The 17,722-nt window shown below is 45.4% G+C and overlaps 1 protein-coding gene across 1 annotated transcript in view; it reads right to left on the minus strand.

Annotated features, from left to right (window-relative positions):
• The window catches only part of SMARCD3 (SWI/SNF related, matrix associated, actin dependent regulator of chromatin, subfamily d, member 3), a 41,554-nt gene extending 26,230 nt beyond the window's left edge, over positions 1–15,324 (minus strand). The window contains exons 1-3 of the mRNA XM_054390042.1: positions 15,247–15,324; positions 4,360–4,577; positions 612–654 (exon numbers count right to left, since the gene is read on the minus strand). Coding sequence (XP_054246017.1) covers positions 612–654; positions 4,360–4,577; positions 15,247–15,324 — 339 coding nt within the window. The remainder of the gene's footprint in view (positions 1–611; positions 655–4,359; positions 4,578–15,246) is intronic.
• Between the last annotated feature and the right edge of the window lie 2,398 nt (positions 15,325–17,722).

Here is a 17,722-nt window from a genome sequence, read left to right on the forward strand (position 1 = left end):
GGGAGCAGAGAGAAATTCCAACGTTTAAAAAGGAAGTAGATTTAAGCATTGAGGATCAATCATAGACAGACACTAAAAGCTAGACATATCCCCAGGGATAAGAGAATTAGGGACTCTCTGGACAATGCAGGCCCCTTGAAGTCTGCTGTTTACACGGGTTCACTTCAGTCCCACTAGGACACAACCACAAAAACTGGAACCTGGCATCGCTACTGGGCCTGACAGACCTGAGAACGATCCCTCTCCTGAAGGCACAGCTGTGTTGTTCTGAGCCAGCTTTTGGCCAGCCTCAAACACTGATCACAAACATCCTTAAGACCCAGAGGGCTGCAGCACCAAGTCGTGTACTTGGTGGCCTAGCACCACTGTCCCTCCAGCAAGTGGCAGTGGTGGCTCGGCTAACCCAGCGTGCAGGCGACGCAGGCCGGCTGCCCTCCACACTCCCAGCCCCCAGCCTCAGCCCCAGCCCTGCTCTCCAGACTTGCACCCACTGCCTACTTACTTTTTAATTAGATTTTTAAACAAAAAGTGAAAGTATTCTCTAAAATCCCTCTAATTACACTAAGATGCTGAACTGATTGTGAAGGGAATAGGAAATGAAAGCGACTCACCCTCTGAGGGAGAATTTTGTCAGCCATCTTCCTCCTCTTGGCACTGTACATTTTTTAAAGAAAAAAACACGTTACCATGGTGACAGATCTAGGAGTAACGAGGCCACCTGCTAAATTATCCTGACATCTCCACATGCTGGTGCACAGCTGTGCATGCATCAGCAAAAGGGTCTCACCCATGCCCAGGACCTAGGACCCCTTCTCTCAGCAGCCTGGGGAGGTAGTTAACTGAGAACAAATCAGGGCTGTCTGTCTGTTATGCATCTCGCAAAGAAGTGTGCAAGTTCTTTGATCACAGCATCCTCTCTGGTTCAGGGTGGCAATGTATGCAAGTGCGTATGCACATGCTGTCTACAGAGACAAAAAAGAGCATGCAGGAGGACAGCCTGCACGTGTGGAGGTGCGCACAGACACAGCTATGCATCTGCACGTGTACAGGGCTGGCTGCCTGCAAACACAGCATGGACCTGCTCAAACCACTGACACACATTTGGCCCTTCGTGCCCAGAACCGAGTGATGAGGACCCACAGATATATCTGCCTTTCACATGAGGGATGAGAACACACAGATCTATCTGCATTTCACATGAGGGGTCAGAACACACAGATCTATCTGCATTTCACATGAGGGGTCAGAACACACAGATCTATCTGCATTTCACATGAGGGATGAGAACACACAGATCTATCTGCATTTCACATGAGGGGTGAGAACACACAGATCTATCTGCATTTCACATGAGGGATGAGAACACACAGATCTATCTGCATTTCACATGAGGGGTGAGAACACACAGATCTATCTGCATTTCACATGAGGGATGAGAACACACAAATATAACACTTGTTTTATGGCAACAGACCTGCACAAGTGATGTGCAAAGGTCATTGAGCTGACATTTCCATATTTCACATAATCAGAATCATTCAGGTTGAAAAAGACCCTTGAGATCATCAGGTTCAACCATTAACCCTACTCTACCAAGTTCACCACTAAACCGTATCCCTACGTGCCACATCTAACCAACCTTTAAATGCATCCAGGGATGGTGACTCAACCACCTCCCTGGCCAGCCTGTTTCAGTGCTTGACCACTCTTTCAGTAAATATTTTTTTCCTAATGTCTAGCCTAAATCTCCTCTGGTGCAGCTCGAGGCTGTGCCCTCTTGTTCTATCACTAATCACTCATGGGAAGAGACCTGCCACTCTATATTGTCCTCTCAGGTAGTTGTAGAGGACAACAAGGTCTCCCATCAGCCTTCTCTTCCTCAAACTAAACTGATTTGCTCATCTTCACGAATACATATGTGAGACATATACATGTGCTTACAGTGTATATACATGTGTCCAGACTTGTATATAAGCACATTTATGTATCTATGCTTTAAAAAGTCTAGTGCTCATGTACTTCCACAGCAATGTGTATGTACCTAAGAAATGGTGCTGTCAGAAAACTGCCCAATACATTGTCTTTTGAATTCTTCAGATTCTAAAAACCATTTGTGCCCAGTAAACCTGTCACCTAGCTTCCTCCAACAGAGCCAAGAGGGAATTCAGGCCTTATCCTTCACCTCTGTCACTTGTGAGGCCTTTATGTTGAACGGGAGGTGAATCACTCCATCTGTGACAGACACGTGGGAGAAAGCAAACCGCCTGCTGCCACTCTCTCACGTCACAAGATGCCCCTCCTTGTTGCTTTCATACAGGAAGTCTGTCATCAGCTACGTCCACACAAAAGCTGTTTCTACACACATAGATGTGGCATATTCCCTTCTTGCCTTTGCTAGCCTGGCCTGAAATACCAGATTCTCAGATTCTTCCCCAGCCCCAGATAAAAGAAGCCCGAGAGACTCTTTACGACTGGAGGTGCAAACTGCATCCTTCCCCAGGGGCAGAAAATTCATCCACATCACCTCCAACTTCATAGGTGAATGACATCCCTTTTTAAAAGTTCAGGAATAATGGGACTGGAATGTTACATGGTGTGAACCTCCAACACCTTCCACAGCTCACAAAATCACATGTGCACTGAAGCAATTCACAGAAGCTGGAAGTAATGCCTGAGCAAGCTGCTCCCTCCCAAAGGAAAATGGAATATGTGTGCATCTGCAACAAACCCAAAGGCTTGCAATTAAAATGCAAGTAACAAACAAACCAAAACCCTCCAACATCTTGTGTCTCAACCAGTTCTCCAGCAGTCTGTTACAGAAATGAGACATTGGGCTCCACCAAATCCACCAAGAAAGGACGACTACGCCTTCTTGGCCCATTTGTGCCATAAAACATTGGACTCAATTATTCCCAAAACTGCAGTTACAGTGCTAGAAAAGTTTCACCTGAAAATTCAGAAAGATTTCAATGGGAAATGTCAGACAGGTGGAAATAAATGAGGGGAAAACATTCAACAGGTTATCTGAAGGGAAGGCATGGGCAGAAGAAACAGAGAAACTTCCCTGAGTACCTAGGAAGCAGTGGTGTGAGCTGGACTCACTTCAGTAGAGACTACTGCTGGGTTCCAAACCAGAAGCACTGAAGTTAAGAATTGGGGAGGGGGAACTGCTTCCTTCTGTGAGCTAGGCCATCAGCTTTTCAGAAATGCTCTGATTAGTGATCTCTGGAAACCAGAGAGTGACTAAAGTTTACCTGAATTACCCATCAGTGACAATTTTTCAGGCCCTTGTCTACCCCGTGTATTTGAAGATTAGGCACAATTCTGTGCAGTTTGCTGGAGTTCCTTCTGGGAGCTGCTAGGGAATGTGCATTTGGGCTGGGTAAGGCCTCGAAGATGCACATGTATCTCTTGTGCTCACATGCTGCACTCACACACATTCCCCCTGTATTCAACCTTATTCAATTAAAATGAATGAAGTCTCTCAGCATTGGTGTCCTTTCCAGATCCATCCCAGATACAAGCATTCCCAAGTCTGGCTTGCTGATCCAAAGCATATAACCTGGACAGAGCTTAGAGAGCCAGGTTGTACCTACAACTAGATACGATGACAGCACCAGAACACTGTCTGAATCTACAATGATTCTGCAGAAGGCAGACCACCTAGATGGCTGCACCTTAGGTATCATCAGGAACTGGCTCTCACGTGGGACTCAAGACTGCTGAGTTCTAGTAAGTTCCAAAAGGAAATTAGCACACTGTTATTAAAGAGAGCATGCACTCAGCACTGTGCAAAGTGGGCATATTGCAAAAAGAAAGTATCTTTAAAAAAAATCCCTCTAATTATATAAAGTCATTTCTCTTTACGTGTCAGAATGCCTGTGACAACTGCAAATTCTGTGACAATTGCAAGTTCTGTGATGGCTCTCCTGAGTGACTACAGGACAAGTTCCACATGACCAACCAAAATTTTTTTCCACTTATCTAATTTACAAACCATTTTGTCAAGCAGTCAAAAATCAGAGAAACTCCAGAACAGATAACAAATAACACAGTAATTGTACTATATTAGAACTCGTCATTAACATTAAAGGCTAGATCTCACTGCCAGGCTTAGAGCCCAGTGGAGCTGCGAGGTAAAAGCATTACAACCACAAAACTAGACATCAGTACAGGTCAGCCTGTTCATGACCACACAAACTCACAAAATTTACCAATGATTTTCCTGCTTTAGGAAACTGGCAATATATACATCTTCTATTCTGGCTCATCTGATCATAAAGGTCTTACATATTGCTAAAAAGATACTTTTTTCCTTCCTGAAATTGTCCTCCTGCGTTTTCTTTCCAGAACACTCACCTCCTAGTGCGGTTCTGAGTGGCTTGCTGCTGCTGCTGCACTTGCTGCTGCACCTGCTGCTGCTGCACCTGCTGCGGTGCTGTGCGTTTTCTTGTTGTTTCCATCACGGTCTGGGGCATTCCGGGTCGCACCGAGGGGCTTCCAACATAGGGGGGGCCTGGAGGACCCATGGGAGCCCCCTGATGGGGCATTCGAGCTCCTGATGGCATCCCAGGTCGCTAGACAAGAAGGAAAACAGAAAGAAGATCCAGTTTGGTCGGTGTTTCTCCAGCTGCAAAGACATTTGTAAAGAATCAGACACTAGCTCCAGCACGTTCCCCATTCTGACCAGCCGCACACAAAGAGGCATTCGGTGATAAAGTTGTCAAGAAACAGAGATGAAAAATACTAGGCTTGGAAAAACACCCAGTGTCCAGGCCAGTTTACAGCAGAAAGCTCTTCAGAACAAAGAAAAAGCTCAGTGCACCCAGGGGCTGTCCAAACTGGTGCAGTTCACACACTCATCAAAGCTACAAGCAAGCTCACATCTCCAGTGCTTCAGATTTTGCACTGAGTAGCAGGCTGCTTTGATCAGCAGAGAGACTTAACAACCAAAGGTGAACCATGAAAACACTACGACAAAACATTTTCCATTAAGAGCCCTCTCCTTCATCTACACCAGCAAGCCATGTAAGTTCACCCAGCAACCAGAATCCTTTAAGATAAAGTCATGCCTCTGATCAAGATGTGGTAGCTTGTCAGCAGCCCTTTTAGGCATCCTGAAATTTGCAATGACTTTCACTTGCTCTGGGGAGATACTTTGGGCCAAATCACAAGCTTAATGCTGTACAAGACACACAATAAAACTCAATTCTAAATCCTAATCCTTTCTAGTCATCAAGGAAAACCACCAGTAAAATAATTGCCACTTGTAAAATGGAATTTAAAACAGACAGAAGACCTTAGTTTAATCCTAAGAATTACCAAAATTCATAGAATGGTTTAGGTTGGAAGGGACCTTAAAGATCATCTAGTTCCAACCCCCCCCTGCCATGGACAGGGACACCTCCCACTAGCCCAGGTTGCTCGAGGCCTCATCCAACCTGGTCTTGAACACCTCCAGGGAGGGGGCATCCATAACCTCCCTGGGCAATCTGTTCCAGTATCTCACCACCCTCACTGGAAAGAATTGCTTCCTAATCTCCAGTCTAAATCTCCCCTCCTCAAGCTCAAAGCTATTGCCCCTTATCCTATCACTAGAAGCCTTGTAAAAAGTGCCTTCTCAGCTTTCTTGTAGCCCCTTCGGGTACTGGAAGGCTGCTCTAAGGTCTTTCCAGAGCCTCCTCTTCGCCAGGCTAAACAGGTCCAACTCTCTCAGCTTGTCCCCATAGGGGAGGTTCTCTAGCCCTCTGATCATCTTCATGGCCCTCCTCTGGACCTGCTCCAGCAGTTCCATGTCCCTCTTATGCTGGGGGCACCAGAACTAAATGCAGGTGGGGTCTGACAAGAGCAGAGTAGAGGGTCAGAATCCCCTCCCTCATCCTGCTGCTTACACTGCTTTTGATGCATGTTTATTATAGGTCTACACATATGTGAAAATACAAACACACACACTCTGTAAGCATTTGAAGCAGTATGTAAATAACAAAGATTATATACAAAAGCCTTTTGAAAGTCAAGTCCCTCTACAAAGTCATTTTAGGTAACTAAGAAGCAATGGCATCCATTATGGATAAACCACAGAATCATTTGGGCTGGAAGGGACCACGAAGACCATCTAGTTCCAATCCCTCTGCCATAGGCAGGGACAATAATTGGTTAAAGGCTATAAATGAGGTAAAAGTAATTGGTTGTGAAAATAAAAGGAAGGCATATGTGGAGGTTTGCTTTTCAACATATTCATAAGCAACCTGAAGAAAAAAAAAAGAGAGGAAAAAAAAAGCAAGGAAGTGAAAAGGTTTGTTGACAACACAAAGTTACTCAAGTTGGCAAGGATGAAGGCCAGATTCAAAGAACTGTAGAAGGACCTTATGAGACTGAACGAATACTTAAAAGGAAGATGAAAATATACTTCAATATGCATTGAAATGAATTACACAGAAAAAAAGTCAACACCACAATCAAATCATCACACATAAAACAATGGGCTCTGAGCTGACTGTGGCCTGACAAGAGCAAGATCTTGGAGCTTAAACAGACATCTCCAGGGAAAATAGTCAGTTCACTACAGGTTAAAAAAAAAAATTAAACAAAAGAAATGGCAAAGAAGAGAAAGAGAACACCACTGAGCCACTGTCCATGATTTCCCCAAGTCCTGAATGCTGTGTGCAGTTCTGGTTCCTGCAGTTCAGTGATAGTGGAGCTGAAAATTTTACAAATAATGGCACAGAAGTGATTAAGATATGGAACTTGCATCCACACAAGTGAATATACTATGACTTCCCACATAGAAAGAGGGGATCGAAATTAATGTAAAGGGGCATTTCCTAGAGCTCTGCAAAATCCTGAGCAGCCTGGAGAGGGCAGGTGGGGATTCACTATCTACTGCCCCTTCCAGAATAATAAACTCTGGCCATCAGAGACCAGGAGGAGTCAGAAAACCCAAAGGGAGTAGTCTGCCACACAGTGGATAGTCAGCCTGTGGAACCTCTTTCCAAAGGGGTGCTATAATATGGAAAACATATTCTGAGTTTTCAACAGTTAAAGACTGAAAGTACTAGGGAGAAGCATACAGGTACTCTCCAAAGTGGGGTGCATGCACCCCAGAGGGTATGCAGGACAGTCCATAGCAAGGTGGGAAGAAAATTGGGTTTGTACCATTACTAAAGAAATAAATTATTTAATCTTTACCATATCCTAATTTCTAAATACGTAATTATTTTATAAATTAAAATAAGATTTTTAACATATTTTGGACATGCATCTCCACCTTAACCACCCAAATCCACTTGTAGCCCCCACAGCCCCAGTTCAGTGACCTCCCTGATCACCACAATTCTTAGATATTCTTTGTGCTTGCATGCCTGAAGGAAACTGGGGGAAGAAAGATGGGGAATGAATGACCAGCAAAGAGCCAATGGCTATAATTGGTATGGACAGAGAAGGAAGGCTGAGGTAGGATTAAGACCAGCACAGGAAGCCTAGTAGGTGACCTCAACACATATTCATGTAGAAACCAATGGTGGGTATGGCCACTGAGCAGAGCAGCAACAGGATGCAGCAAACAGGCAGAACGCAGCCTTTGTGCTGGGCTGGAAACATCTTCTGCCATAAACAGGGAGCTACAAAAACTCCTGGAACAGAGCAGCTCTCTCCGTTCCCACGTACTCACCCCCACCCTCTGACCCAGGCAGAGTCAGCAGAAACAAACAGCCCATAAAATGCTTCTCACTTGCACTTGTGTTGAAGGTCTCCCTGTTGTCTGTCAATCTACACACTGTGGCCTTCTTCCAGCAAAGAGCAGGCCACTGGGCCCGCTGTTGCCTGTCAATCAGCTGGAGATATCTGACAGTCATTTAGAAAAGACAAGATCCTGAGCACAGCCATCTCATATTCATCCCTTCTGGAGACTGTCTGGCCACAAGGATCAGACTGCAGGCCCACTTTTCTGCTTCTATGAAGGACACCTTAAGGCTTAGAGAACAAGGTCAGCAAGCCAAATGCACCCTCGATCTAAGTCTGACATCTTTGAATTTCCTTCAGTTCCCTTTGTTAAGCACCAGAATAAAGAAACAGAGAGAAAGGACAAAACTGAGATAGCTCCAGCAAAAGCGTATTCAACCTCACCCCTTGCCCTGCCTCATTCCTTCCCCTCCCTTCTCACGTTCCTATCTCTGATATCATCCCTAGATAAAATATTAGCCTCTACACAACCGCCATCTCTCTGCTGCAAGCCCACCACTCTCCTGGGATACAGAAATGCTTTCTCTATCTAAACTTTTATAAAAGGAGAACACACAAACAGTACCTACCTTATCTAAAAGCTTGTTTTGTTCTCAAACACATGTGCAAGAGAAGGCAGTGACAGACAACACACTGAATTTTTCAGAATACTGACATTAAAAAAAAAAAAAGTCCTGATACTAAAGAGTATCACAATAACATCACATCTTTGGAAGGACATCTTGGAGGTGCACCTGTCTACAAATTAGTATCTGTTGTTCCCCTCTTCCTTAGAGGGATGGAATCTGTCCTGAACATAGACCACCCATGGTGAAGGCTACAATGCAAACAGCACTGACCCATGCTCCTTCCCTAGACCCCTCTACCCATCCCAACTCTGTTCTTACCCACAGACCTATTTCATTTCTTCCTCCACTGATTCCACGCATATGCTCTATTCTGCACTACTTCAAACCCTTGACTGGACAGAGGGACAAAACCACTGTGGGTCACAGGAAACAAGACCACAGCTGAAGGGATCACTCTCAGAGTTCTGTGAAGGTGAGGCAAAGAGCTGCCGGCAGAGCAGCCAAGAGAGGCCGAATGCTGTGGCACACAGAAGGCACACAAGCAGTATTTCATGCATGCACGCTGGTCCCTGCACACTCTGACAATTGCCTGAGCTCCTGCACAATCCATCCCTGACTACATCCTTCCAAAGCTGAGCACATGGTCAGAGCTACCAGCTAACAGCTCCCCAAAAACTGATGCCAAGTCCCCATCTCTCCCACCACCCAGCTTCCCAAGTCATGCATTTGGCTTTTCCATTTTCTTCCCCAATTGAATCTCCTGCCACACTGAAGGTGTGTCTCTTTCCTCTTCCTCTTTGTCATTCTTCAAGTGAACTTCTCACATCTGATGGCAGAAATGAGACACCAGAGTGGTGTTTTTCTATGTATTTCTACTGCAGGTTTCTCAAGGGACAACATCACAGTGGCCAAAATGCTGAAGCACAAAAACCAAGAGTGTTCCTATCTGGACATACCAGATAAAGGAAGGGAAAGGGGAAAAAAATGAACCACAAACTTGGACAGGTAAAAGCATCAAGCAAAGAAAAGCAAAACCATCTATACGAGCCTTAGAAAGGGATCTTACAGAGAGAGGAGTCGCTGCAATCCAATACAGATAACTACAGCAGTTCCCCATTGACACACAGACTCTGTCCACCTTGGCTCAACACAGGAGGACTCTGATGGCATGCAGTGGCAGCCACAGGCTTCTTCTTAAGAGACACTGGCAGCTTTTGAGAACAACAACAATTACCAAGTACACAAACAGAGCATCTTCTCAAAAGAGAAGCTACCTTGGCTAGACAACATAATCATACAAAGACATTACAGGAGCCACTGATTTCTGTAAGGCATAAACATGATGTTTGGGATGCCTGATGCAGTCTGGAAGTAAGAATGGGCCACTAGAAGTACCTGGAACACTTAAGAAAGTTAGACTAGACTGATAACATTGACAGTGACAAGTTCCTGCACAGCTTCCCAACTGAATGTGATGATTCAAAATGGACTCAGAAGTACAAGAAAAGAAGTTGTGTATGGCTTCTCTCCTCTCCTTTAACGACAGATGTTACTTCATAGGAGTTACTCTTCATTAATGTCCATTAATCTGCTAGACATTTAGTAAGCAGAAACATCAGTATTGCAATTCTTCTTGCTTGTCTGCCATATTTACCTTCCTCTGCTTCCCAAAAGCTCTCATCCCAGAGTCAAGGCTCAAGCATTCCACCTATTTTTAAATAAAACTCATGACAATCCAAAAACAAGACCCAGACTAAGGTACTACACAAACAGGGCAGCTTTAGGCCAGAAACCTCCAGAGTTACGGTGCAGAGACATATCATGAGGGTTTTGCCTTCTTGCTGTACTTCCAAGTAGTCTTTGCTGCTCCCTGAAACTGGGGATATAGGCTGAATGAGCCAATGTGACTGCTTTCATATGCCTACAGTATTTCCTTACTTAAAATCAGAAGAGCAATTCAAACATCTCACAGATCAATTACATCTGTAATTTGTAATTACACCTATATTCATCAGCAAATCCAAGTTTTCTCAATGAGCAACTCAAATGAGTTCAACAAGCCCGAATTGTGTAAAGCCACACTGACCTCTATTGCAGCCCTAGCTAGAATTAATATGATTTTTCTTTTCTTAATTATGTGCAAACTTTTCTGTATTCATTAGCCTGCAATTAGTCCACAGCTAGGAAAGGACAAACCTCCCATTTCTGCTGGCAGCTGGCTTACACGGTTGAATGCCGCACAACTTTTTCACTCTGCCAATCTCCTGCCAGCACCTTCCCAGTCACATTTCCTCCCTGTGGTAAGGTTCCTTGTTTTCTCCCGGCTGCTCCACACTAACCCCAAACATCTCCTTGTTAAACAAAACAAGGAATACAGCAGCAAACCAAGAACTCCACTCCAGGTCCTGCTCCCTGACAATGTCCCTGTATTAGGAAAGGAGAACAAATTGCCCAAAATTGCTACTTTGTTGAGGCTCTTTCCTAATCTTCCCAGTCTTAGCTGATTTATGCTCTCACAAAATAGCATTTATAACCATGTTAGCATAAAAATTAGTGGAATATTTTTCACTAGCAAAATTCTACTTTTTTTTTTTTTTTTTCAAACCTAATATTCTCCTCACCTCACTACTTCTAACGAAGATGTCTACAAATTGATGACTGGCTGGAAGAAACAGTACTTTCCTCCACTTAAAACAGACTGACATTCAATCTGGGGAGAAGAGCCTTAGCTCTTCCCACTTTAATAAAACAAGTATCATTTTTATCATAGCCTGAAATACAAGTCCTTGAGGTCATCCAGTCCTTCCTCACCTCAAAGAAGTATCATCAGTATCTCCATCATCTCTGATATTTATTTATTTAACCAGAGAATAAGACCCTCCAGTGACAGAGATTTTACAGTTTTTCTAATCAGTCTCAATCCTTAGACATTGTAAATAAACAAAAAAAAAAATCCTATTCTATTATTGATGCAGTCTTCACAGGCCTGCTCTTCAAGTTACCTCTTTTTTTGCTTGTTAGTCATGCAGATGACCAAAAAATCAGGAAAATATTCATGTAAGCACATGCCACAGATTTACTATTGCCTCTGTATTCTTCTCTGCCCCATTTTGTAATCAGGCTAGCCGTGCACTTGCTTTCCTAGCAGCAGTGGCTGCTGCTACACACAAGGCAGCTTGCAGTGACATCCAAGCCTTCCTCCTGAATGGTTCCAGTTCATTTAAAATGCTGCAATGCATGAGGAGATGCAAAATTTATTAAATTCACTGCTAAACCCCTTTTCCAAATCCCTGATAAATCTATTAGACACCCCATACACACCTTTGGGGTACCAGACACATGTTTTTGTCTGGTTTAACACTGGCAATGAGTTATTTATCACTATATTTAGTATTTGTTTATATTATGGTCTGCTTTGAGATCCTTCTTTTAACTGTAAGAAATGTTGGTTCATATAATATGGTTTCTGTACTTAGGATAAAATTCTATGACCAGATTGGAGAGATAGATAACCAGACAAAAAAGAAGACTAAGGATAAGCAAAGGAGTCACATAAGTGATACAGAGATTTGTAGGAATTAGCAGTCTTGATGAGTCACTAATATTAAACTGTAGAGATTAGCAGGAACTATGAAAAAACCCCACATTTTATGGATAAGGACTTCTATTAACAGGAGGAGCTTCCTATGCATGACACAGAAGACAAAGAACAAGATCACAGTGGGAAAAAGAAGGTGATTTGAATTGACAGCAAGTATATTGTAAATACAGATATGACTTGATAGTCAAGAAAGGGACATAGACCTTTATAGGTGCACCTTGTGTGTAAAAGGCAAGAAGATTGGTTTTGGAAGGAAGATAAAGTGGGAACAGACAAAGGACACAGGGCAGATTAAAAAGGTCAGAAGCACAGCACAAGAAAACCAACCTCTCAGCAGCTTCTTGTGTGAAGATGACACAGGCAAGGTCAACAGTACCAGCCACCAAAGAGAAGATTGCTGCAATTGAGTCACAAGAGGACAGATGTCCGGACAAAGGATTTGACAAGATCTGCACCATGAACCTTCTCAAGGCTATATGGGAAGATGCCTGTCTGAGTAAGACATAGAAAAAAGAAAGAGAAGGGGCAGGGGGGGAAAGAGAGACAGAAGTAACATCTACTGAAGGGATCCAGTCAGCACGAAAGCCTAAACGATAGAAGAAGCTGAGAAAACGAATGGCTTGGGTCACAAAATTTAAGGCAACAGCTGAATACCCAAGAGACATGTCATAAAGACAACCTTAAATGTACTACTGGACAGCAGAAAATTCATCAATGAAAAGATAAATCAACATAAATATGGTGATTAAAGCCATATTTATCCATAAACATGTCAGAGATAGAGCAGAAAGGTATTTAAAAAAAAGTGCAAAGCAAAGGATTAAGCCTTTAGGAAAAAAAAATTAATTCTCTCTTCCCACAAATACAACATGCAAGACCTGATGAAACAGAGTAAAAGAACTGTAAAAATAAATAACTGAAATAAATTCAACCTTTTCAAAAGAAGAACTGCTAACCAGCGGTGTAACAAATGATCAAGAACTCAAGCAGGACAAGAACTAAGTATGGCACTTTAGAATTTTAACCATGAAGAGATTTCACCTTTCAAGAGGTATCCTATTTAACTTGGAGAAACAAGGAAGAAGACATCTTCTATGTTGGCAGTATGGAAAAGAACAAAGGCAGGATCAGGTGCACAGGAGCAAAGGGCGAAGTGACCTTAGCAAAGGAACATGTTTCCAGAAAGATCAAGTCAATCCAAAAAAGCTAACAGCCTGTGTAAAATCCTGCAGAACTGTCCTCTTCACCTAAGTGTAAACATAGCAAAACACTTTCTCACAACATTCTACCTCTGTTTACTTCTTCTCTTTTTGTTTTGCTTTGTTTGTTTTCTTTTTTTGGTAGTAGGGAAGGAGCCTGCAATAATCAAATCAAATAATGTTATCATAGATAAAGTAGTGTGAAGATATTTCTTTTTTCCCCTGGAATTAAAGCAGGATCTGACTCCAAGAAATGCCAGTGAAGTTTGCTATCTAACTTGATTTCACAATGAATTCAGATGCTGACACACTGGATGGTAATAAAACTCGATAGCCAGCAATATGCAAACTCCAGGTAACAGCTGTGATGGCACATTCCCTTATCTGGTAGGATGCAGGACCTGAAGAGAAAAAATGAAGTTCTAACTTCTAGAATCTTTTCTAAGCAATGGAAGACTTGATTACCCCAACCTGCATTTTGATCAAAATGAACCCGAAATGAGGAAGAAACTGAAGGAAACAACAAACAAGGAAACAAAAGCAGAACTAAAGGAGATTGTCATAGAGGAAAGGAGAATCATACATAAAGTGTTCAAGCAAGTGAATAACAGAGAAGCAGCACCCTAACGAGCAGCAGGAAGATGACAAACAAATGCGGATATTCCAGGCAAACACAGATATTCAAGTAAGATGCCACCAGTGGCAAAACTCCCAGGGCAGAAAAAGTAGGCTTTTCTAGCATCTAAAGAAGTCATGGAAATGAGTTCTGCTATATACCTTCTGGTATAAGTTAAAACTTCCCATGCTTATGAGGCTAGTATGCTGCTTCCACAAGAAGTCCACTGAGATGCGGATGAGGCAAATTCACATAACTATTTTTGCCACTCTTCTTGATACTAAAGGAAGACCACTGGTGTGCAAACACCCACAGAAACCTTGGAAAAGGCAAAAGCATCCCATATGCCCACCCCTCCCAGCTTGCCTAAGGTTCTGCCCATCTATAGCCATTCTGAACCAGACTATCTTCATGAACATGCCCAAAACAAAACCACTGCTGCAGAGCTGCACACCTGCTCTTTAGCCATCCTGGTACACCTGCCAAGCTCTGAGCAGAGTGCTCCTGCACACTGGTACCACATCACCTGTTCGCTGTTCTCACAAACACAGAATGTCACCTAAAGGTCCTTAGTGTCACCATATCCAGGATCTGCAGGACACATGCTAGATACACAACTGGAGTACACCTGACTTAGGAAGACAACTTAGGAGCCTGCTGTGAAGTCCTCAGATGCCTATGACCTTTGCACAAGAGCCTGCTGATGTCTTCAAAAAGGTGTCAGAATCATCCAGAGAGAAAACACTCAGGACTATTGGTATGCAAACAATATCTGCATTCCTTACGGCTCTTTAACAGTTTTGGTTTTTTAAAATGTGCATCACTACAAGAAATCCAAATGTTATAAATGGAGACTGCCCTCAGTCACTGGAGAGTCCTTTAAAGAACATTGCTTCCAATGGCAGCAAAACAGGGTTAGCATTTCCCCTTAAATGGAGATCGAAGACCTGATTCTTAAACAAAAGCTGGAAAATTTTTAAAGACCTGAAGGATTGTTTTAATTAAGCACGGTACCCTGACAGTCTCTCGTGGGTGAGTTCCCATACACTGTTACAGATCTGCAGAGCTAATCTCTTCAAGCCCCTTTGAAAGTCACCTGTTAAGTAGCCAGAGGATACATAAGAGCCAATGCTGGAGACAAGAACCAGAGGCAGTACCACACGGCTTCGTCAAGCTTTCACCTGAATTGTTTTTCAAAACCCAAGTTTGATTACAGAACAAAGTGTCCTACAAGCCCCTTTGGGTCAGATCTAGTGCAGATCCTGCACCATGATCAGGCTCAAAAGCACGCTATTCACCATTCATGGAGAACCACAGCAAAAACCACAGCACACATCCCCCCAGACACAAGCTTGTATTAGCAATGAATCTGTGCATATTCTGGGGGCTTCACAGAGCCCGCTGCTCTCCTGGCAAGGCAGCTAGCAGTGCCCGGGAGCACCCTGCAGGAGCCGATCCAGCCCAGCACAGAGCTCATCCCTCTATTCAGAGCCAGCCAGCTCACTAACTTTCCCGACTCACCACCCCATGGACCAGAAACTCAAAAAGTTTGCTTTTCGTAGCTTTGCGAGCCCCTCCTGTAACTTCGTCTGTAGCCATCAGGGTCTGCTCAGCCTCTCTCACTCTCTCTCTTCCTCTTTCTTTCCCTTTTCTGCCTTTTTCTCCAACTCTCCCCTCTGAGTCCTGCTGGGCTCTCACACTTCTAATAGCACGGAGTGGGGAGGGGGCCCCTTCAGGGCCTTCCTGACGGCCCACTCTCTCTAAGCCTCAGCTGCTGCATTCCTCCACTGATAAGCCAGAAATAGTTTGTGCTGCCGGGTTCTGTGTGTTTACTCTGCAGGGACAGAAAATCCAGCTTTTTAAACCTCTCTGTCCAAACAGCAGAGATAAGCAGGAGGTAAATTGAAAACACGTCTCAGCTTCACCACGGCAGTGCTGCAGCCTCTCCTCTGCACCAGGGGATGGTAAATTCTGGGGCAAGGGGAAGGGGGAGGGGGCAACTTCGGCAGTGACATAAACTCAGTACCTCACCGAGAATGTTTTCCCATTAGAAAATGCAGCAGGAGAGCAGTGAGAAACAATGGGTTTCCCCCGCTCCCACTGCTCCTCCTGCACTGCATTTCCAGGCCTTTTCCCCAGGGACTTGGCAGGCAGCACACAGAAACATTCGCTGGCAACATTTCCAGCATGTGAGGCTGAGAACTAACCCCTCTGGACAAGAGAGAGAAACAGCAGGAGGCAGAAAGCTGGGAACAGGGAGGGACAGTATGAGAGTGAGGGGGGAGAAGCAGCGTGAGAGCAGCAGGAGGAAGGGGGGCGGGGGGCAGCATGGCGGCCATAACTTGCTTCCCCCCAGCTGCCCACAGCCTGTCGCAGGATGACTGCCCTCGGGATGCTTCGGTACCACTGTAACAGATCCGTTACGATCCAGGTGACTGACAGACACAGAGAAATTATTAACGCCACAGCTGTCGTGAGGCAACAGCAGCTCGCTGCCTGTCACACAAAGCCCTGCGCCACAGCGCGTGTCATCCCAGGACACTGCCAGGAACTTAGAGCCCACCTGCCACTCGGGGGAAGGGGACAGGGAGCTGCAGACTGCAGCGGCCCCAGGGCTCCGGACAGAGCCCAGCCACGGGCTCGGGCAGAGGCGGCCGCCAGCAGCACGGCGGCCATGCTGCGAGGAGCAGCGCTGGCTCCTCCGTAATGGCAGAGCAGGCGGCAGCGGCCTGCGGCACCAATCTGCCTCCCAACAGCGCACCAGGGGCTCATGCTCCCCAGCCTGCTTAACGCAGCAATAGGCGAGATGTTGCCAGGTTACAAGAGGGGTTTGTTCTATTCCTCTGCTTGAAATTCTTGTCTAAGAGCTGCTCATTTTCTGGCAAGGCAGCAAGCAGAAGAGAATCAGATCTGAAACAAATAAATTTCTGCCCTTAACCAGTAATAAAAACAAGCACAGAAAAGATGCTGCATGAGCAGCAGTGAAGAACAAGTCATGAAGATCACATACAGTCTCTTGGATGTGGGGACAAAGGCAATGAACTCCACTGATTTTTAAACTGACCCCAATTCAAGCACTACTGTGTGGCTTGGGTCACAGAAATGTCAGGAGAGTGGGCATCATTATCAGTTCCCTCTCACAACTTCAGAATAAATATACCTAGCGAAGTGCTGTGACCTTATTCAGTGCATAAACCACTCCAGAGGTTCATATGTATTCTGGAACCAAACTGCTACATGTATAGTGGACGCCACAGTGCTGAATCCACGTCTGGACTTGAGTCTTCTCCAACCTAAATGATTCCATTTGTTTTGCATGCCTGGTAAGGTGGCATTTGGCCCACATCTGCAATTTTGTTTTACATCTCAGAAGCACATCAAAACGTTGGCTCCCATCTTGGCAGCCTTTCCCCCACTCTCAGCAAGACAACACGGGAAGACCACTCTGACTGCTGGCCCCCGCGCTGCCCGCACCAGCACCATCTCTCCCCGCAGTGCGGTTACCGCTGGGGCCTGAGCAAGAGTCGCTGTCCCCACATCCCAAGGGGAACCGCGCACGCACCCGCACATCACGAAATGGCTTCAACGAGTAAGTCGCTGCAGAAGAGCCGCAGCAAGGGCGACGGGCCCCGACACCGACCCCAGCCCGGCTGACGGAGTCCCTAGCAGTTGGGGCCCGCGCACCGGCACATGGAGCCCGGCCGCCCGCCCACCCTGGCCACGCACACAGCGCGGGAAGGGGCCGGCGGCAGCAGCGGGGTGCGGCTGCAGGCGGCGGCGGGGCGCGCAGTCCCCCCTCGCGTCCCCCCGCGCTCCTCCGCCAGCACCGTCGGCACCGAATGGCAACGGTGCGCCCGGCACGGGCAGGGCGTGCGCCAGCCGCGATCCCGGGCGCGCCGCGGGCAGCCGGGCAGCCGGGAGGGCGGGCGAAGAGCCAGGCCTTCTACGCCGGGTCGAACCGGGCCAGGCCGAACCGAAATGGGCAGCCCGCAGGTCC

Source organism: Indicator indicator, chromosome 20 (assembly GCF_027791375.1).
Source record: "Indicator indicator isolate 239-I01 chromosome 20, UM_Iind_1.1, whole genome shotgun sequence".
Taxonomy (NCBI): Eukaryota; Metazoa; Chordata; class Aves; order Piciformes; family Indicatoridae; genus Indicator; species Indicator indicator.